General features: G+C 35.9%; 2 protein-coding genes across 2 annotated transcripts in view; both read left to right on the forward strand.

The window, feature by feature from the left end:
* Positions 1-960: 960 nt before the first annotated feature.
* LOC142225450 (ciliogenesis-associated TTC17-interacting protein) lies at positions 961-22,792 on the forward strand. The gene is made up of 4 exons (XM_075295208.1): positions 961-1,072; positions 1,133-1,635; positions 7,521-7,734; positions 22,143-22,792. Exons 1-4 carry the CDS (start codon positions 1,069-1,071, stop codon positions 22,604-22,606), a joined length of 1,185 nt encoding a protein of 394 aa, XP_075151323.1. The 5' UTR covers positions 961-1,068; the 3' UTR covers positions 22,607-22,792.
* Tektin-A (Tektin A) overlaps positions 22,750-22,945 on the forward strand; it is a 28,331-nt gene continuing 28,135 nt past the window's right edge. Inside the window, exon 1 of the mRNA XM_075295207.1 lies at positions 22,750-22,910. Within this exon, the coding sequence (XP_075151322.1) occupies positions 22,881-22,910 (30 nt within the window). The 5' untranslated portion in view covers positions 22,750-22,880. The remainder of the gene's footprint in view (positions 22,911-22,945) is intronic.

Consider the following 22,945-nt stretch of genomic DNA (forward strand, 5'->3'; position numbering starts at 1 on the left):
GTATTTTCATTCTCTCTAAAGTTGGAATTGGTTGTAGTTGCCACATTTGTTACCAAATTATTAAACACGTTATAAAAACGTATAAAGGGGTATTTATACGAAGTAAAATCGGAGGTGTTTTTGGTGATACTTTAGTCAATTAATTAACAGTGCATTACAGTACATGTTGAAAACATAAAAATAAATGGAAATTCAGAAATTTGGGCAATTAAGCGTGAACGTAATTTACCAGTAGAGTTAAAAAAGCGATGAATACTGTATTCCAAAATTTAGCACATGTTTAAATTTAGGAAATATTTTGGATAAAATGTTGTATTAGCTCCCACACAGATACCTTCGCGTTCTCATCTGCATCGGATTAGATTTAGTTATAGCTCTCACACCCAGAGAAGATATATGATCACTTCAAACATGTTTTAAGAGCAGAATGTTATTTTTGGATAATTTTCTCGAAAATTGTGTATCTGGTTTCAACAACAATGAATACGTTTATCGAGGAAACAACATTTTTGCCACCAGAAAGTTCCATTTTCACCACCGGATGCAGTTCTCTGAGCCTCATTAATTCATTGGTTTACTTTTTGTATAACACTGCTAAGGAAAAAAAAACCTCGTGGAAGTGAGAAAGATGTGAGATGCAATCAGGCAGAAATAAAGTTTTTTGAGCACAATCCTTCTTTGGGAGAAAATTCTTCCAAGCATACAATATTTTTGGGCTCAAATGCTTCCAAACATGTAATATGTTCACATAAAACAAACATAATAATGTTTCGGCAACATCCTATAATATATATGCTTCTTGCAAAATATGTTTGAAACGTATGTTAGAGAAGCGATTTTTTGAGGGTGTATCAATGTAGCCGTGATTTGTTTGTGAGTTTGCTCGTGAGCGTGAATTTGCAAAAAATTTATTCACGCACCTTCGCAAACAAATTACATTTTTCACTCACGAAAAGAACGAATAACACTATCTCGTATTTCTATTGTCAAGTTTCTTCTGTTTTGCCGTAATTAAAGAGAATAAATTAATGAAATTGTGAACCAAAATATTAAAATTTTTCATATGAAATGGGTAAATATACGAAATTCTAAAGGCTCCATCCATTAGAATTCTTTAACTCTATTCTTCCAGAACCCTACCGCCGCAATCCTTCTGCAGTTGGAAATATTGAAAATGATTCGTTTGAATATCAGCCTTGTCAAAATAAACTAAAATTAAGACCTGAAGATGAGATTAGTTTGGATAGCATTTTTTCGTCGCTACTGGAAAAAATCGAGCCATCCGATGTCCAGTTTCGAGAACTCACATGGGACATTACAGCTAAAGATATGGTCAATGAGAAACAAGCGTTGCTATTTGAAGATCGGCTTTATATTTCCCAACTGAGAAACAATAATTGCAAATTAAACGAAGATGTGAAAATATTCATGGAACGTGAATTGGAGGAGATAGGAACATTTCATTTCCGCGTAGAAGAAAGTTATGATGGCTATGTGGTTTTCGGCAACAGTCATGTGGCCAAAGGGAAGAGTAAATTTCCCAGTGGTCATACAATAAAGGGCAAATATGATGAAAAGCTACAATTGATTTGCGAAAAAAGAACTGAATATGGTTATGTGGACAAAGCAAGAATTGTAAGTTCATAACAAAATATTTTCGATAATGGCATTACAGTAAGGAATTAACTAACCCTTCGCCATAGACCAAGAAATGTATTCACAGCGCCGTGGTTTGTCTGCACACCGTAGATGCCACTTTTTCGTCTCCAAATGAGTGACTTTCTAATTTGGCTTTAATTTGATTTCTTTCTTCCTCTTGATGAAATACCAAATATTGTAAAAGCATATAAAATTCTGTACATTCACACCTTTTTTAATGCAAATTTACTAATTGTACGGTAATTCTCGTTTTCCAAAAAGAAATTGAGTCACTTGACTGCGCAGTTGAGTGCGATAACTGCGCACTGCAAATAAACAAAATCATTGTGAGTTGACATGAGACGTCTTGGTCTATGCTAGTCAACGTCTTTCTATGATATCTAAACCCAAAGATATGAACTTGAAAATCGACATAAGTTAATTGTTTTTAACTATGCAATAAACAATTGACAAAACATTTTGTTTGGATAGGTTAGGTTAGGTTAGGTGACAGCCCGATGTATCAGGCTCACATAGACTATTCAGTCCATTGTGATACCACATTGGTGAACTTCTCTCTTATCACTGAGTGCTGCCCGATTCCATGTTAAGCTCAATGACAAGGGACCTACTTTTTATAGCCGAGTCCGAACGGCGTTCCACATTGCAGTGAAACCACTTAGAAAAGCTTTGAATTACTGAGCTGGGATAATCCACTGCTGAAAAACTTTTTGGTGTTCGGTCGACCTTGTGTATGCAAGGCGGGCATGCTAACCATTGCACCACGGTGGCTCTATCTTGTATGGATATATAAAGCCTCAGACTCCATATTCCGTTATTGGTGGTCAGATGGTATTTCAAATGGGCCATATCGGAACACTTTTAGGTATAGCCTCCATATAAACCGGTCCCCAGATTAGACTTTGTGAACCTCCTGAGGCCGTAATTCTCATCTAATTTGGTTGAAATTCGCCATAAGATGTCAGTATATGTCCTCTGCCTACACTGAAAAATATATGTACGTAGTATTAAAGATTACCCAACATAAATTTCAGGATGCCCAATTTACACAATATTAAGGGGAAATTTCTTTAAAATAGTGAAATGTGAAAAAGTTTAAAAAATTTGCTTCAAAAAGAAATTATAAAAATTTAGGACACAAATATTGGAAATTTGCCTGCCTCCGATAAAGTCGTATATCTTTGAACTAGGGCAAACTTTCCCTAAAGTAAAGAAATATATTTTGAGGTAAAGAAATCCTTAAATGAACAGAAATATTGAATCATTAGATTTAACATAAAAACGATTCAAATATAGGTTAAGACTTATATTGAGGATTTTGTATCTTTGGTGTAAAATTTTTTTGGGAATTAAAAACATACTATTTACTTGGAAGTATTTGTTATAACTTGGATTTTTAAGCAGGCATTGTTTCTACGTGAATTACTTTATTAATATATCGCAAAAAGAGAATGAAAATTCCATAAATGAGATCTATATCCAAATTTGAATTTTATTGGTCAAACTCGATGATGGGCTATATGGGTATATATCCATATAGACCAAGCTCTTAGATTGATTCTACATACCGCAACTTTTATACGATGTATTTGAAATTGAAAATTTAGAGGTGATTTAGGTCCACAAATAGGTATGCTATATATGGTGTGCATCGGTCCATGTTTTGATATAGCCCCCGATTTGACTCCTTAAGCGTATACACACCGCAATTTTTACCCGATCTGAAATACGAAATATGGGGGTATTTTGGTCCACAAATAGGCGTGCTAAATATGGTGTGTATCAGTTTGGTATAGGCCGACCTCCTGATTTGACTTCTTATGTCTCTACACACCTCAATTTTTATTCGATATGCCTGAAATTGGAAATATATTTTAGATCCAGAAATAAATGTGGCTAATATGGTGTGTATAGGTTGATGTTTTTTTATAGCTTCCATATAGACCTATCTCTCAATTTCACTTCTTGGTCTAATAGACACCGCAATTTTTACCCTAGTTGCCTGCAATCCGAAATATAGAGGTATTTTGGTCAATAAATAAATGTGCTAGATATGGTATGTATCGGTGCATGTTATGGTATTATTCGATATGCCTGAAATTGGAAATGGAGAGGTATTTTAGGTCCACAAATATATGTGCTTAATATGGTGTGTATCTTTCCATTTTTGGACCGATATAATATCTATCACTTGGGTGATGACGGTATCTATAATCAAATCCACCTGGAATTCTTTATATTTCCATGTAACCCCCTACTACGATCAGTTTTCAGGTTTTAAAATTCGGCCCGGTCGAACTTAGGCCCGTATTTACTTGTTTCTTAAATGAAAATATACCACAACTATTTGAATGCATTAAACACTAATTTCGCTCTCATGAAAAGTTTGTGTCCTTCATTGGTGAAATGTTTATATTGGTACAACATTTTTCTATCCCATTTATGTTAGAGTGTGCCTAATAGGGTTTTCTTTTTCCTGCACTTTTTTCATTCCCGGGAAAGCGGGAATTTTTTAGAATTTCCCGGGATCCCGGGATCTCGGTCAAAGGGAAACCTACTTTGATGTGGAATACATTTAGACATTTCAATAAATTAGAAATAGCCTAAAGCTACGGTTATAAGCAGGGCTGTGGAGTCGAGCCAATTTTGCTCGACTCCAGCATTTTTCATCAGCTCGACTCCGACTCCGGAGTCGACTCCGGGTAATATAACTAAATCTCATATTAATACCACTAATTTGTAGTTCTATTGTGGGGGTACCATAAGTGGATCGATATAAAGTATCGATATAAAGTATGTGCAAAAAAAGGTCTTAATTTCACATTAGATGCCAATTGAGCTCTATATTTCAAATTTAGGGCAATGTTTAATAAATAAAATAATGATATAAATACCCATCATAATATGAGAAGATACCAACAGTATATGTACACGCAAAGAAAAAAAACGTTTGGAAAACGTGTACCGAAAACGTTTTTCTTTTGTTATAGTTTTTTGAATTGCTTCGAAAATTTTAAACTTTTATCACCAAAAAAATTCGTTTGTTACAAAATTTTTATTTTTTCAATAAAAAAAGTTATTTTTGAAATAACATCACAGTCCATTTCGTTTATATCAAACACTGTTCTTTTCTGACTTTAGGTCTTTAATAAGACACATTTTACAGTTCAAAATTTAATATAGTACAATGTAATGTTGAACATGTTTTCGGAATCTTCCGAATATATCTGGAATATATGTAAAAAAAAAAACAAAAGCAAAAAAAAACTTTGGCCGAAGCAGGGATCGAACCCACGACCCTTGGCATGAGAGTCGGACGTAGCTACCACTGCTCCACGGTGCCAAACTAACTGCTTGTTTCTGTTAAATAAACTTTGTTTATTCGGTTCGTGGGCGCCGCAAGCTATGCTATATAAATATAACTTATATGGATATTTATCTATTGATGACCATAACAGGTACATAGCTCAGTGGTTAGTGTGTTGGCTTACAATGTGCCTGGTCCGCGGTTCGATTCTCCGTCCAGGCGAAAGGTAAAATAAATTTTAAAAATTTATAAAATCGTATAATTTCTTCTACATTGTTGGTATTACAGGAAAAGGTGTTAAGAACTAAAAATCCTCATGGTTGTGAGAAAGATGTGAGGGACAATGCAATTAGCAAGAAAGTAATGTTTTTTTTTGAGCTAGTCTTTATGAAATTGTTTTTACATCCTGGAAAAGAATAAACGTTTATCACAAAAAGTATATACTTTTCTTCCAAATACACTTCCTTACAGCGAAAAGCAAATGAGAAACGAACTTTGTTTGTCTAAAATTTCGTTTGGGAGGAAAGAATTATTTTTTTGCGTGTATTTGTGGACCAAAATTTTTGATACTATCTGAAATCCTTTAAATTTGTTGCGAGCTATATAAAGATTTATATTCCCATATGCATGAATTTGAATCTGAATCGATTTAGACAAAATTGTATATACTTCTACAAAATCTATGTACTTAAAATTTAAATCTAACGTTATGGAACGTAACACAATTTTAACCAAAAATAAAAATGCTAGGAAAGTCTAAAGTCGGGAGGTCTGATTATAATATACTCTGCACAACTTTATTTAGATTTAGATCTACATTTTGATAAAATCTCAAATTCTACAAAGTCTCGGACAATATTTGGGAAATATTTATAATTGTTTAGACAATTTCGCAAAAATGCATTTATGATCCATTCATTGAAAAATTTGACTCATTTCTACAAGTTTTCGACTTAGCAGTGAGTATCAGTGAGCATACAATTTTGGAAAAATTTTTGTCTAGTAAATAAAATTTTGCAAAATTTTATATAGAAATAAAATTTATATATAGAAATAAAATTTTGCACAATTTTCTACAGAAACAAAATTTTAACTAAATTTTCTATAGAAATAAAATTTTGGCTAAATTTTCTATAGAAATCAAATTTTGACCAAAATTAAATAAAATTTGGCAAATTTTTTTATAGAATTTAAAAAAAATTGTGTAGCAAACAACATTTTGCAAAATTTTCTATAAAAAACAACTTTGAAAAAATTGATATGGACATTAAAATGGATCGATCCAGATGGGCATCTGCTAGTCTAACATTCTAGGAAACATAAAAAGATAGCCGTAATTGGAAGTTGATTTTCATTTACAATCATGCTGTACATTGATCGAATGAATAACGCAATGGAAACTAATTTGCGTAAAAACTTGCTTAGTTACAAAAATGTGAAGTGTTTTAAAAAATTTGGTTTAGCCGGAGTCGGAGTCGAGCAAAATTTTTACGACTCCGACTCCGACTCCAGCAAAATCTTCAGACTCCGACTCCGGCTCCACAGCCCTGGTTATAAGGGAGTAATAATAATAATATATATTATGTTGTTCTCTTACATCAGCCATAAATCATACTAAAATACGAAATATTTTGTAATAAAAAACATTTTGACAATGGTTAAGGCAGTCTCTTTCGGTATAGTTTTCGGAAGAACACTATTTATATAGTGGGATTTTTTGTAACACTAAAAACCAGTTTGAAAATGAAAGAAACTTATTTCGATTTCACCATCGTTCAACGGGGTCAATAAATGCACATATTCAGTCAATATTCCCAAAAGGGAAACACTACCATGTAATACGACATTCACATTACACTTTCAAAATCCACTTTAACTAGATTTCAATTGTCGTATGCCCTATAAACAAGGGCTTTAAACCCCAATTTTAATAGATTTCAAGCCTAATGTGTATAAAGTATAAATTTGAAATTAAATTAAACATCTTTAAAAAGGTTGGAATTTTTTTATTTCATAAAAAGAACATCCTTGCAATAATTATGAAATTATGCAATTGCAAACGTGGGTTACATAAGGTAAAATGTCCCGTTGTTTTTAAAGGTTTACTCATCCTACCAGTCTATCGGAATGTCGGTTTACAGAAATATGACAATCATAAATTAGGAAGTGCAAACTTCTTTTTAACAATTGGGAGCCCGTTGGATTCTAGATTGGAACCCACGACTATGTATGCTCCTCAAGGCAACTACTACGACTTGGTACCATAGTTATTCACATTACACTTCCAAAATCCACTTTAACTAGATTTCAACTGCCATTTGCCATATAAAACCATCTATTATACATAAAATATTGTAAAGAAAATTTCCCGGGAATCCCCGCACTTCATTCCCGGGAAAGCGGGAGCGAAAAAATAGCAATTTCCCGGCAATTCCCGGGATCCCGTTCCCGGGAAAAAAACCCTAGTGCCTAAAAATTTGGTACCGTTTTAGTTCGTATTTATTTGTGTGTTTTACTATGGCAATCATTTGAAATTTACTCCTTGTTGTTTTAGGAAAGAGCATTAAACGTCCGTCTTATGGATGATAAATTGGTGGCATGGCGTACTACACAAATTAATAAGGATATGCAACGTTTTAAGGCTGTCATTAATGTCAAAGATCGGGATGATATATTCATATTGGACGGCGGTGTGCTTTTATTTATACGTTACCTGCTCGTTAACAATTTCCGAGGCGATTTTAATTATTTTACAATGAATTTATTTGGTAAGTATATTTGTTTACATATCGGAATCAAAAAATAAAACATGGTACAATTATTTGTAAGGTAGCCTCACTACCAAAAATAGCAACAACAAGTATATACGGCCGTAAGTTCGGCCTGGCCGTATCTTATGTACCCTCCACCATGGATTGCGAATCAACTTCTACTACAGACTGTCATGCACAATCGAATTACTTGCACACAAAAAAATAAAATATGAATTTGTACATAAATTTGTACATTTTTATAAATTTATGGAATTTTTCATAAAAAATGTGTACACATACATAATATATTGTTTTCATAAATACTTGTTATGAAATTATGAATTTTTTAATAATATGTACAGACGGTTTCATAAAATTAATGAAATTTTACTTAATATATCAAAAATACTGGTTTTCTCTTAGCGTGAGAGAGCCACAACATAGAGTTACTCTCATATGTATACAATACAATCATATAATACGAGACAAAAACCAAAACGTAACGTTTTGAAGGCAACACGTGATTTTGTTGTGTTTGAGTTTTTCAGTACAGTTTTAGTCGCCGTCGCGATTCGAAGATTTTTTATTGCTTTAGAAAAAATTGACGAAAAAACAATATTAACTGGAGGCGTTGGTGCTCATGTTTATTAATAATATAAAAAATTATAAAACTATGTTCTTTGCTGGCTGGATTTTAATGCGGGTTTTAATAAATTGGTACATACACGCAAAGAAAAAAAACGTTTAGAAAACGTGTACCGAAAACGTTTTTCTTTTGTTAGAGTTTTTTGAATTGCTTCGAAAATTTTAAACTTTTATCACCAAAAAAATTCGTTTGTTACAAAATTTTTATTTTTTCAATAAAAAAAGTTATTTTTGAAATAACGACACAGTCCATTTCGTTTATATCAAACACTGTTCTTTTCTGACTTTAGGTCTTTAATAAGACACATTTTACAGTTCAAAATTTATTATAGTACAATGCAATGTTGAACATTTTTTCGGAATCTTCCGAATATATCTGGAATATATGTAAAAAAAAACAAAAGCAAAAAAAAAACTTTGGCCGAAGCAGGGATCGAACCCACGACCCTTGGCATGAGAGTCGGACGTAGCTACCACTGCTCCACGGTGCCAAACTAAATGTTTGTTTCTGTTAAATAAACTTTGTTTATTCGGTTCGTGGGCGCCGCAAGCTATGCTATATAAATATAACTTATATGGATATTTATCTATTAATGACCATAACAGGTACATAGCTCAGTGGTTAGTGTGTTGGCTTACAATGTGCATGGTCCGCGGTTCGATTCTCCGTCCAGGCGAAAGGTAAAAAAATTTTAAAAATTTATAAAATCGTATAATTTCTTCTACATTGTTGGTATTACAGGAAAAGGTGTTAAGAACTAAAAATCCTCGTGGATGTGAGAAAGATGTGAGGGACAATGCAATTAGCAAGAAAATAATTTTTTTTTAGCTAGTCTTTATGAAATTGTTTTTACATCCTGGAAAAGAATAAACGTTTATCACAAAAAGTATATACTTTTCTTCCAAATACACTTCCTTACAGCGAAAAGCAAATGAGAAACGAACTTTGTTTGTCTAAAATTTCGTTTGGGAGGAAAGAATTATTTTTTTGCGTGTACATTTTGACCAATTAACAATCAGGGGAAAAAATTTAAGAGAAAAGTTACATATAATGCATGACGTTTTTAGTATATATTATGTAAAATTACATATTTTTCAATGACAAAAATATGTATACTTCGTTTATAATATTAAAAATTACATTCATATTATGTACACATTCATAGTCAATGAAAACCTGTATTTTTTATTTTATGAATTGTTTTCATATAATTTATGAATCCCGTGTTTGGAAAATTTATGTGAACACTATTCATAAAATAAATGTATTATTTTTTTGTGTGTGGGTTGTGGTAACACTTGCCGATGGCAAGGTATCTTAAAATTTCTTAACACCGTCTTCTCAATTGTATTTTAGTCCAAACGGGGTATATAGTAAAAAAACAAGGCCGATTAAGTACGTATATTATTCAATTTGACAACATTTTCTATAGAAATTAAATTTTGGTAGATTATTTTTGGGGATCGGCTATATATAACTATAGACCGATATGGACCAATTTTGGAAAGGTTGTTAGCGGCCATATACTAGCGCAATGTACCAAATTTCACCACGTACCAAATTTCAACCGGATCCGATGAATTTTCCTCCTCCAAGAGCTCCGGAGGTCAAATCTGGGAATCGGTTTAAATGCGGGTTCGGGTGAATTTTGCTCTTCCAAGGGGCTTCGGAGGTCAAATCTGGGGACCGGTTTATATGGGGGCTACATGTAATTATGGACCGATATGGACCAATTCCTACATGGTTGTTAGAGACCATATACTAACACCACGTACCAAATTTCAACCGAATTGGATGAATTTTGCTCATTCATGAGGCCCCGGAGATCAAATCAGGGGATCAGTTTATATGAGGCTATACGTAAAATTGGTCCGATTTCGCCCATTTGCAATACCATCCGACCTACATCAATAAGCCACCGTGGTGCAATGGTTAGCATGCCCGCCTTGCATTCACAAGGTCGTGGGTTCGATTCCTGCTACGCCCGAACACCAAAAAGTTTTTCAGCGGTGGATTATCCCACCTCAGTAATGCTGGTGAAATTTCTGAGGGTTTCAAAGCTTCTCTAAGTGGTTTCACTGGAATGTGGAACGCCGTTCGGACTCGGCTATAAAAAGGAGGTCCCTTGTCATTGAGCTTAACATGGAATCGGACAGCACTCAGTGATAAGAGAGAAGTTCACCACTGTGGTATCACAATGGACTGAATAGTCTAAGTGAGCCTGATACATCGGGCTGCCACATAACCTAACCTAACCTACATCAATAACAACTACTTGTGCCAAATTTCAAGTCGATAGCATGTTTCGTTCGAAAGTTAGCGTGATTTCAACAAACGGACGGACGGACATGCTTAGATCGATTCAGAATTTCACCACGACCCAGAATATATATACATTATGGGGTCTTAGAGCAATATTTCGATGTGTTACAAACGGAATGACAAAGTTAATATACCCCCATCCTATGGTGGAGGGTATAAAAACATATGGGAAATATAAAGCTAAAGCCATTTTATGGCATAAAAGTGCATTTATGATTTATGCGACGATACACATATATTAGGGATATATGACAATTCGAGGAATTTTTATTTTACCTCCTTAGCAGTGGTGGATATCGGCTAGATTTCAGCAAGATATGTGGCCAATTGTCGGGTTTGTGACAATATTTGTCCACATCGAGGGACATTTACACAGCCGCAATTTTATCTAAATCTTCTGTGCAAAGTATGGGGACATCTTCGCTGACGTTGTGCCAATTTTGCCTAAATCGGAAGAATATATTGCGCTCTATCTAAATCTGAACCGATTTGGATAAAATTCGACACAGTTAGATAGAATGTTAAATCTTTCTTCTTTGTAAAATAAAACGAATTGCAGTAAAATTCCGTTGAAATTGCGTGTATACATGGTAGCTATGTCCAAATCTATACCAATTTCAAATAAATTTGGTACATAAAGCTAAAATCTTAATTTTACTCTCAGGGAAAAATTTCAAGTAAATCGAAATGAAAATTTGGTCTCCTGTTATTATATGAGTCTAAATCGGACGAATGAAATATATAGAAGCTATATCTAAATCTGAACCGATTTCAAACAAATTTAGCACAGATTGGTAGAATATCAATTTGACTCTCTGTGCAAAATTTACGTGAATCGGTGTTAAAATTTGGCCTCTACGGTCATATGAGTCTAAATCGGGCGAAAAATATATACAGGAGCTATATCTAAATCTGAACCGATTTGGTTGATATTTTGCAAGTTTTTCAAGACTCATAAAATATTCAGATGAACGGAATTTGAAGAAGATCGGTTGATAAATACGCCTATTATGACCCCATCGGTGACAAATATATAGGCAGCTATATCGTAATCTGAACCAATTTTTTTCCAAAATCAATAGCCATTGTCTTTGTCCCGAAAAAAGACCCTGTGCCAATTTGAAGACGATCGGACTTAAACTGCGACCTGTACTTTGCACATAAAAATACATGAACAGACAGACAGTCGGACAGACAGACGGACATAGCTAAATCGACTCAGAATTCAATTCTAAGACGATCCGTTACTAAACGATGGGTCTCTGACTTTTTCTTCTTGGCGTTACATTTTTTTTTTCACTCTATTCAACCGTCGAACGGAACGGACGTGTTTTTCAATAGCGGATAAACTCATCGTAATAGGTACCAACTAAGAATTTCAAGTGTGGTGGGATATTAAGCCACCATGCAGCGAAATTCCAAGTCATCCACTGGGTTGCTAACTTCAGGGCCCAGTGGACGGGTATCCACTGGAGTTATAAATCTGGGCAATGACCAAGAGTTAGGCCCAATTAGTCGACCTGTAGACGGGTCGACAGGTGGCGACACTATGACAAGTCGAACCTTTTCTAAGGTAACGACATCAAAAGGAGGTAATCCCTCACGAAAGGGATTCAAGGAACGCAGAAATGCTTTGTTTATCCTAAAGAAGTTAGGATCAGTCGACCCAAGCACGCTGTCGGCTAAACAAAGCGATTCCTTAAAATGGGCTCAAGGAATTCTTGAGACTGGAACGATCGCCGGATGAGCTGCCATCCTCCAAAAGGGATCAAAGATCGTTTGCCTCAGTTGCTAAAGACAGCCTTGTGATGGCTATCATTAATAAAGGAGCGTTGGACGGTATGGTTCCAAAGCAAAAATGGGGGGAAATTGAGAATGCTCTGTCTGTCGTCTACTCACAGGTGCTGGAAAAGTTTCCCGGCCCAGATCCTCGACACCAACAGGCTGGTTGGTATCAAGGACGATTTAAGCTAGTCGCATTTGAGGACCAGAAGTCTATAGAATGTTTTAAAGCTGCTCTGATACTAATTGGTGAAGTTTGGGAAGGAGCTGCTCTAGAGTTAGTCGAGAAGAAAGACATACCGGCTAGACCTAGAGCACATGCGTGGATACCTGCAAACCCTTCTGACCCTGAATCTATTTTAAATAGACTGAAACGATGCAATCCAGATCTTCCAACAGCTGATTGGAAGGTTGGCCGTTTGGATGAAGTGGATGGACCAAGACGGCATGCAGTGTTTATATTGAACACTCAGTCTTTGCCACATCTGGCAAAGTCCCAGGGCCGTGTATGTTATGGCTTTCATTATATCCAAATGAAGGTGTATAAAAACGATCAGCTAAAGGATTCAGAAATGGACAAGCCTCTGTCTGAATCAGAAGTAAGCGGATCCTCTTGCGAAGTCGAGGGAGATACCAAAGTTGAAGACATGGATAGATACCGTATGCGTGAGGAGGCTTCTATTGCCTCAGAACTCACCAAAGTCGAACCTATGGTTATTGCGAGAGTCACCGATATCTCTGAAGAGGACATTCTTGATGACTCGATCGAAGCGGCTGATGTGACGGTTGTTGAAAATCTCGATGGTCCTACGGATCCTCCAGATAAATCTTCATCATTGTAAGGCTGCATGTGCTGCCTTAAAAGTTCTCCTGATGAAAGGGGACATAGATATAGTTCTTATTCAAGAACCATATGTTTACAAAAACAAAATATGTGAATTAAGTACTCCGGGGTTCAAACTATTGCAGTATACTGGTAATGATGTAAATCGAGCCTGTATAATTGCTAAAAACGAGCTCAATTTGTTTCTGCTTCCCTCAATGTGCAATACAGACACTGTCGTTGCAAGTTTAGAAATAGCCAAATGCAAATATTGGGTATCTTCGGTCTACATGGGACATGACAGGGAGATGCCTCCATATGCCGTTAAGACCTTAGTGGAGGAGTCACTGAAAACAAAGGCGAAACTCATTATGGGATGCGATGCGAATGCACATCATAGTATATGGGGAAGTAGTGATACTAATGCAAGGGGAGAGTCGCTAATAGAGTTTATTTTGCGTACTAATCTGGTAGTTTGCAACAAGGGAGATGTCCCAACCTTTGTCACTAAAAACAGGCAAGAGGTTTTGGACATCACCTTGGCCTCGCAAGAACTAAATGAAATGATATCTGAGTGGCAGGTTTTAAGTGAACACAGCTTCTCAGATCATCGCTACATCAGTTTCAAATTTGACGTTCATATCACCAAGATCATATTTCCGCCAAATGTTAGGAAAGCTGACTGGAATAGGTATAGGGAATCGTTCAATATGATGATACCGGAAATAACAGAGACAAATATGAGAAATGTGCAAGATATCGAACACGCAGTGGAGCGGATTACTAAGGCCTTCAACATCTCACTGAAAGCTGCATGCCCTAGAGGAAAGCCAAGGGGGAAACATCGACCACCATGGTGGTCTACGGAATTAAGTAATATGAGGAAATCCTGCAGGAAGCTCTTTAACAAGGCAAAGTCCACCAGAGCCCCTGAGGACTGGGACGCTTACAAGAAGAATCTGAGAGGATACAAGCGAGAACTGAGAAAGGCTCAGCATAACTCTTGGAATGCTTACTGCAGCAGTATTGAGAATACGTCCGAGGCTTCCAGACTACGGAAGGTTCTAGCATCCACCAACTCCGCTCCAGGTTTCATTAAAACATCGGAGGGCAATTGGACAACGTCCAGTAAGGAGACGCTGGAGGTACTATTGGACACACATTTTCCTGGAAATCAGACGGTTGAACCATGTACTGGCGGTGCCACAGTTGCTCAGCGGTCGTTTCCTGTCGAGGAAATTGTATCGGAAACTAGAATAAGATGGGCGCTAAATAGCTTTGGACCATTCAAATCCCCTGGACCTGATGGAATTACTCCGGCGGAGTTACAAGCTGTAACTGACAAAATTATCCCCTGGTTGTCGGTGATATATAAAGGATGTATCAACTTATCATATATCCCAGGAAAGTGGAGGGAAACAAAAGTCGTTTTCATACCTAAAGCGGGAAAAGCCTCTCACTCGAGGGCGAAGGATTTCCGACCAATCAGCTTATCCTCATTCCTACTTAAGACTCTGGAGAGGATGATAGATATTTATCTTAGAACTAGCATCGATTCAAGTTTGTTCTCGAAACGACAGCATGCATACTCGAAGGGCAGGTCTACTGAGACCGCACTACATGAACTAGTCAGCTTTATTGAAAGCTCACTATCTGTCAAAGAATACACAATCGTGGCGTTTCTAGACATCGAAGGGGCGTTCAATAATGTCCATCCGAGCTCGATATTAAATGGACTGACAACTCTGAATGTTGATCCATGTATACTCAGGCTGTTAGACGAACTGCTAATGAAGAGACGTATTTCAGCCACACTAGGACAAGCAAACATACAAAGGTATGTGAACAGAGGCACTCCCCAAGGAGGAGTCCTATCACCTCTTCTTTGGAATGTTGCTATAAATAGCCTTCTGGTTACTCTAGAAAAAGAAAGGATAAAAGTGGTGGCATACGCAGATGATGTGGCTCTGGCAGTCAGGGGAAAATTCCCATCCACAATCAGAGATATTATTCAGAGGGCCCTCCGGATGACTGAGAAATGGGCGAAAGACAATGGTCTTGGGGTAAATCCTGCAAAGACAGAATTAGTCATGTACTGCAAAGATCGCAAAACTCCCACGGTTAGGCCTATTTCCTTAGGGGGTATTGAAATTCCCTTTGGTGATTGTGCAAAATACCTTGGCGTTATTTTGGACAGGAAGCTGAACTTTAAGCTTAATATTGAAGAAAGGCAACTGTAGCTTTGTACTCGTGCAAAAAGGCAATAGGAAAAAAGTGGGGACTAAAACCAAAAATTGTGCATTGGCTATACACGGCAGTGGTTAGACCTATAATGCTATATGGTGTTGTAGTCTGGTGGCCGGCACTTCAGAAACCGACTTGTTTAGATAAAGTTCAGCGTATGGCTTGTTTGTGTATTTCAGGCGCATTCAGCAAGACAGGAACAAATTCCCTTAATGTCATGCTGCATCTATTGCCTTTAGACATTTTGGCCAAACAGTCAGCTGCAACAACAGCTGTGCGGTTGCGCGAGCTATCGCTGTGGTCGGAAAAAGGTTACGGTCACAGTTCTGTCCTCAAAATAATGCCAGATGTGCCTAACGTAGTGGATTACACTTTGGCGACATCACTTTTCGACAAAAAGTTTGAGACTCTAATCCCCAACAGTGAGGCGTGGTGCGCACAGACCCCGGGGAATAAAGAATATATAGATTTCTACACTGATGGCTCCAAATTGGATAGACAAGTGGGGTTCGGAGTATATTCTAATGATCTGGAACTTCGAATAGCGAAAAGATTACCTAATCACTGTAGTGTTTTTCAGGCTGAAATATTAGCAATAAGAGAGGTGGCGAATTGGCTGAGAAGTAATGTTCCAAAAAATGTGGGCATTAATATATACTCAGACAGTCAACCTGCAATAAAATCCTTGGATTCTGTGTTCCTCAACTCGAAAACGGCCATCGACTGCCGCAAATCTCTCAATGAGATGGCTGAGCAGTACAATATTCACCTAATATGGGTGCCTGTCCATAGAAACATACCGGGGAACTGCGATGCGGATGAGTTGGCAAGGCTAGGGACTACCTTACATATTCCAAGGGAACTAGAATTTGTTGGTATGCCCCTAGCTACCTGCAAGCTCATGCTGCGTGAGAAGGCTGTTATGATGGCAAATGTTCGATGGGAGAATTGCAAGGGTTGTAACGACACCAAGCAAATATGGCCCCATTTCAACTTAAACCGCACACTAGATATGTTAATGTACTCGAGACGTCAGATATCACTCCTGATATCTGCTATAACGGGTCGCTGCCTTATAGGCGATTTTGCAAAAACTATTGGCGCGAAGTATAATGACTATTGTATGAGCTGTCATGATGAGGAGGAAAAAGAATCAATTAAACACCTCTTGTGTGAGTGTCCTGCATTTTGTGTAAAGCGCAAGCAACTTTTAGGAGCATATAGCTTCAGATTACTGGCGGATCTGGAAAACGTTAACTTAAGCAGTCTGCTAATGTTTTTGGAACAATCTGGTTGGTTCAACAAAGAAAAATAATCAAGAAGGTTCTGCGGTTAAAACTAGAAGTGCCCATATGTAATAGGTACTTTTAGTTAATGTGGTATCACAATGGACTGAATAGTCTAAGTGAGCCTGAATCTTAATCGGGCTGCCACTTTAACCTACATACAAATGCACAAACTTATTATACCCTATACCACAGTAGTGGTGAAGAGTATAAGAAGAATATACATGATTGAAAAAATAATTGGCTACATCGGAACTTTCATTTATTAAAATTGATTTAACAAAAACTTCATCAATTTTTATCACATCACAAAAATAAATTTTTAAAACACCAATTTTTTCGTTCGTGATTCCGTTCGATACATATTTTTTGATAAATTCATAAATTTTATTATAATAATATACAGAGAAAAATCCTGATTCAATCACGAAATTAATTCATCCAATTATTTTTTTAATTAAAATTCCTTCAATCACGAAAATAATAGTAAAACTCACGGAATTAACTAAAACTACAAAATTTACTTGATTAAGAAATTAATCAACTCTCAATTAATTTCTTAATTGCTTCAATTACAAATTTAATTGAGTGTGTGAGATTTGTCTCAAAAAGTTAGATAACGACATAGGGATCCACCGTGGCGCAAAGGTTAGCATGCTCATCTTTTAAACAAAGCGCCCTTGTTCAATCCCAGTTTCGATTGGACTCCAAAAAGTTTTTTAGGGATTATTTATTCCCTCTCAGTAATGCTGGTGATATTTCTGAGTGTTTCAAAGATTCTCTAAGTGGTTTCCCCGTAATGTGAAACGCTATTCGGACTGGACTATAACAATAAGTTCTAAAAAGAAACTAATGGCCTGTTCCTGTATATCGAACGAAAGCTTTCTTTCGTATTCCAAACGAAAGAAAATTGATTTTTGTTCTTTTATTTCGAAAGGCAAGTCACTTCATATTTTGTTGTCGAGTAATAAACGAACATATACAATAAGTGTCAAGAAAAAAGTAAAAGCATTGTTAACATTTGAATGAATTCTCAGGCCAAAAATTTACAAATACTCATTTTTAATAATCAATGTAAAGGGTGATTCTTTTGAGGTTAGGATTTTCATGCATTAGTATTTGACAGATCACGTGGGATTTCAGACATGGTGTCAAAGAGAAAGATGCTCAGTATGCTTTGACATTTCATCATGAATAGACTTACGATCTGCCACAACGTCGAATTTTCAGTGAATGGGCCCTAGAAAAGTTGGCAGAAAATCCGCTTTTTTATCGACAAATTTTGTTCAGCGATGAGGCTCATTTCTGGTTGAATGGCTACGTAAATAAGCAAAATTGCCGCATTTGGAGTGAAGAGCAACCAGAAGCCGTTCAAGAACTGCCCATGCATCCCGAAAAATGCACTGTTTGGTGTGGTTTGTACGCTGGTGGAATCATTGGACCGTATTTTTTCAAAGATGCTGTTGGACGCAACGTTACGGTGAATGGCGATCGCTATCGTTCGATGCTAACAAACTTTTTGTTACCAAAAATGGAAGAACTGAACTTGGTTGACATGTGGTTTCAACAAGATGGCGCTACATGCCACACAGCTCGCGATTCTATGGCCATTTTGAGGGAAAACTTCGGAGAACAATTCATCTCAAGAAATGGACCGGTAAGTTGGCCACCAAGATCATGCGATTTGACGCCTTTAGACTATTTTTTGTGGGGCTACGTCAAGTCTAAAGTCTACAGAAATAAGCCAGCAACTATTCCAGCTTTGGAAGACAACATTTCCGAAGAAATTCGGGCTATTCCGGCCGAAATGCTCGAAAAAGTTGCCCAAAATTGGACTTTCCGAATGGACCACCTAAGATGCAGCCGCGGTCAACATTTAAATGAAATTATCTTCAAAAAGTAAATGTCATGGACCAATCTAACGTTTCAAATAAAGAACCGATGAGATTTTGCAAATTTTATGCGTTTTTTTTAAAAAAAAGTTATCAAGCTCTTAACAAATCACCCTTTAGTTCTAAATTTGCAGAGATTTTTCTTTTAAATTTAATGCAACATGAATATTGCATCACATTGCAAGCGCTTTCATAACGTAAAGAGTCAATTTATTTTTCAAAAACATAGAGTCCTTTTAGAAGATCTTCATCGAGTTTGCGTTTGCACGTGAAATAAAATAAAACTTTTGTAAATCGACAATAGGGCTGTTTTCTTTTAGCACTGGATACCCTAAGCCGATATGGACCAATTCTTGCATGGTTGTTAGAGACCATATACTAATACCACGTACCAAATTTTAACCGGATCGGATGAATTTTGCTCCTCTAAGTGGCTCCGGAGGTCAAATCTGGGGATCGGCTTATATGGGGGCTATATATAGTTATGGGTCGATGTGGACCAATTTTTGCATGGTCATTAAAGAACATATACCAACACCATTTACCAAATTTCAGCCGGATCGGATGAAATTTGCTTCTCTTAGAGGCTCCGCAAGGCAAATCAGGGGATCGGCTATATATAATTATGGACCGATGTGGACCAATTTTTGCATGGTTGGTAGAGACCATATACTAACACCATGTAGCAAATTTCAGCCGGATCGGATGAAATTTGCTTCTCTTAGAGCAATCGCAAGCCAAATTTGGGGGTCCGTTTATATGGGGGCTATACGTAAAAGTGGACCGATATCGACCAATTTTTGCGTGGTTGTTAGAGACCATATTCTAACACCATGTACCAAATTTCATCCGGATCGGATGACATTTGCTTCTCTTAGAGCAATCGCACGCCAAATTTGGGGGTCCGTTTATATGGGGGCTATACGTAAAAGTGGACCGATATGGCCCATTTTCAATACCATCCGACCTACATCAATAACAACTACTTGTGCCAAGTTTCAAGTCGATAGCTTGTTTCGTTCGGAAGTTAGCGTGATTTCAACAGACGGACGGACGGACATGCTCAGATCGACTCAGAATTTCACCACGACCCAGAATATATATACTTTATGGGGTCTTAGAGCAATATTTCGATGTGTTACAAACGGAATGACAAAGTTAATATACCCCCATCCTATGGTGGAGGGTATAATAATTTAACTAAAATGTAAATTACGATCTCCGTGTGAGTCATATATTAAAAAGTTCAACTTGTTTACAAATGTTATTGCATAACCAAAAACTACACTGTTAGAGAAATATGTTTTTCATATGTTCCGATATAAACAAAATGTGTTTCGGGCACAATTTTTAAACCCAATATGTAATGTTCCTAAACTAACACTAAATGTTTAGGACATCTATGTTAATATGTTAGAATATATTATGTTTGGGGCATGAATGTTTCCTAAAAATAATATGTGTGAATGCAAACATATATAAATTTACAAATTTCGACTAAACATACATATGAAATAGAAAGAAATAGAGATGGAAACCGGGAGAGTTGACGAAAGATATCAACATAACACAGCGAAAGAATCAAAAGAGAACAATTTCTGTGAAACCTCTCGTATGTTGTTTCGGAAAACTGTTTTATGATAAGGCCAAAAATTTGATATGCTTAGACTTAAGCATTATTATTTTTATTTTTAGTTAATTTGAATATTAGAATGAGTATTCGGAGTAAAGAGAATAGACATTCGGAACCAAGAGACTAGACATTTGAAAAAAAAAAACAGCATGTGTTTTCGCCTTGAGAGCAGAATTTATGTATATGTGTTTTTGTTTTGTTTATCATTTTGGCATTATGGGCACAATTTTGTTCTTGGTTCGTTAAAAGAAATCAGAGGTCTTCATAAAAATAACGAAAGGGCACTATACTCTTTTTAGAGTTGGGACAGTAAAATGAAATAAGGAGGAAATAGTGAAAAAATACACAGTAAAATGTATAAAAACAAAGTTTAGTTCCTCTTTATTAATAAGTAGTAATAAATAGTCCAAGAGGAGTTGACGGACGCCTTCAAATATAAAAGCGGGCATTAAGTTCGAGTTTTGCAGCTAAAACAATTTAAAAAGTTTAATTTCTTTAAAATAAATTATTAAAGAAAAATAAAAGGCATTTTAAAGCGATGGTGTTAAATGCTAGTAAAAAACTGTTCACGCCTAAATAAATTTATGTTTATATTATAAAATTATTTATGTATGTTTATACTCGACTCCACGTTCTCCCTTTGTTAGAGTTTTTGAATTTCTTCCAAATTTTAAAGTTTTGTTCCAAAAACAGTTTTTTGTTACAAAATCGTTATTTTTGCAATAAAAAAAAATATTTTATCCAAAAATCTGTCAATTTCGTTTATGTCAAGCACTGTTACTGACTATAAATCTTTAAAAACCCACATTTCGAAGTTTCATTATAAAAATTTAATATAGTATAAATATAAATGTGTAAATTAAAAAAAAAGTGTTCGGTCGGAGCAGGGATTGAACCCACGACCCTTTGCATGCAAGGCAGACATGCTAACCACTGCTCCACGTGGCAAACAAATTTATGTTTCTGTTAAATAATGTTATGTTTGCATGGGCTCGTGGGCGCTGCCCATAATGTAACTTATAACGATAATTATCTACTGGTGACTATACCAGCTACGTAGTCCAGTGTGTTGGCTTACAAACTGTTTGGATAGTGTGTTGGCTTACAAACTGTATGGTCCTCGGTTCGATTCTCCGTGCAGGCGAAAGGTAAAATTTTAAAAATTTATAAAAGTGTGTAATTTCTTCAACATTATTTGTATTAAAGAAAAAGGTGCCAAGAACTAAAATATTTCGTGGAAGTGAAAATTACGAGTATGTTAGGCAATGAGCATAATCGTCTTTGGGAAAAATTCTTCCAAGCATATAATATTTTTGGGCTCAAAACTCTTCCAAACATATAATATGTTCACATAAAACAAACATATTAATGTTTCGGCAGTGTCCAATAATATATGTGCTTCCTGCAAAATATGTTTGAAACATATGTTAAAGAAGCGATTTTTTTGTGAGGGTGTATATTAAAAAGTTCAACTTGTTTACAAATGTTATTGCATAACCAAAAACTACTAATTGTTCTTTAATGTTCGATATTTTTTAGAGGTTCAATGTGTACCATTAGACTTTTTGGACTTACTTCAGCAGAAATTCGATTATCACATAGACCCGGAGTTAATAATTTATAATTTTATTCGTATCAGCAGAACATTTTAACAAACTACTGGCTTTTCAGCAGTATGATTGCTGTTCCAAATTAGCAGATTGTTGTTGTTACAGCAAAAATACACCCATTCGCGAACAAATCTTTCTGAATTTAGACAAAAAATTAATTGAATATAAATTCAAAATATTTCCAGGTAAAATCCTACGTTGCCATCTGACGATACTCCAAGAACGCAAACAGATTAAAATGTTTCATCGAACATTTCAAAATGCCATAAGAGTTGTAAATACCCAATATTTCAATAATTATCCTCAGGAAATCTCGGAAACCTTTTACACTGCGAATGGAAAAATTATTCTACATTATTGGCATGGCTTTCAATATGTTCTGCACGAAACCAAAGGCTTTGCAGAGACTAAGGAGCGCATCGTGCCAAAACTGGAACTAATGTGGCGTTCTCAAAATGAGTTGCTCAATAAATATCGCCTACAAAAGAAACTAACCTACGAACATGCTACGGACTACTTCAATGACCATCCTGAATTGTCCGATTTTCTCATGGATTTCGTATTAAATGTGATTAAGTATAAACCACAAAATGTTTTGGAATTCACTGTGAATTTTTTTCAAAAATTCCGTCCACTACCAAAATATTAGCAAATCCTTCAAAATGTACTTGCAACCCTTGTTTGGCAAACCAAATTTCTTCAACTTAGAAGATATGGAATAGATTTAGGTGTATGAACTTGTTTTCAATAGATATTCATATGGAAACTCCTTAACAACAACAGAGTCGACTGTTTATTGTGTCAAAATAAATTTTAAATTCATTTGCTTCATTGATTTTGGTGTTTTAGTTTTATTTTATATATTTCTAATAAATTTCATTAGTTTTCTTCGTACGTCCATAGTGAAGTGATTGTCCATCCTCATGGCTTCCTGTGAAGAATGCTGTCATGAAGTAAGAATTCATTAAATATTACCTTCGATTACAAG

The sequence above is a fragment of the Haematobia irritans genome, chromosome 2 (genome assembly GCF_050003625.1).
Source record: "Haematobia irritans isolate KBUSLIRL chromosome 2, ASM5000362v1, whole genome shotgun sequence".
In the NCBI taxonomy this organism is placed as follows: Eukaryota; Metazoa; Arthropoda; class Insecta; order Diptera; family Muscidae; genus Haematobia; species Haematobia irritans.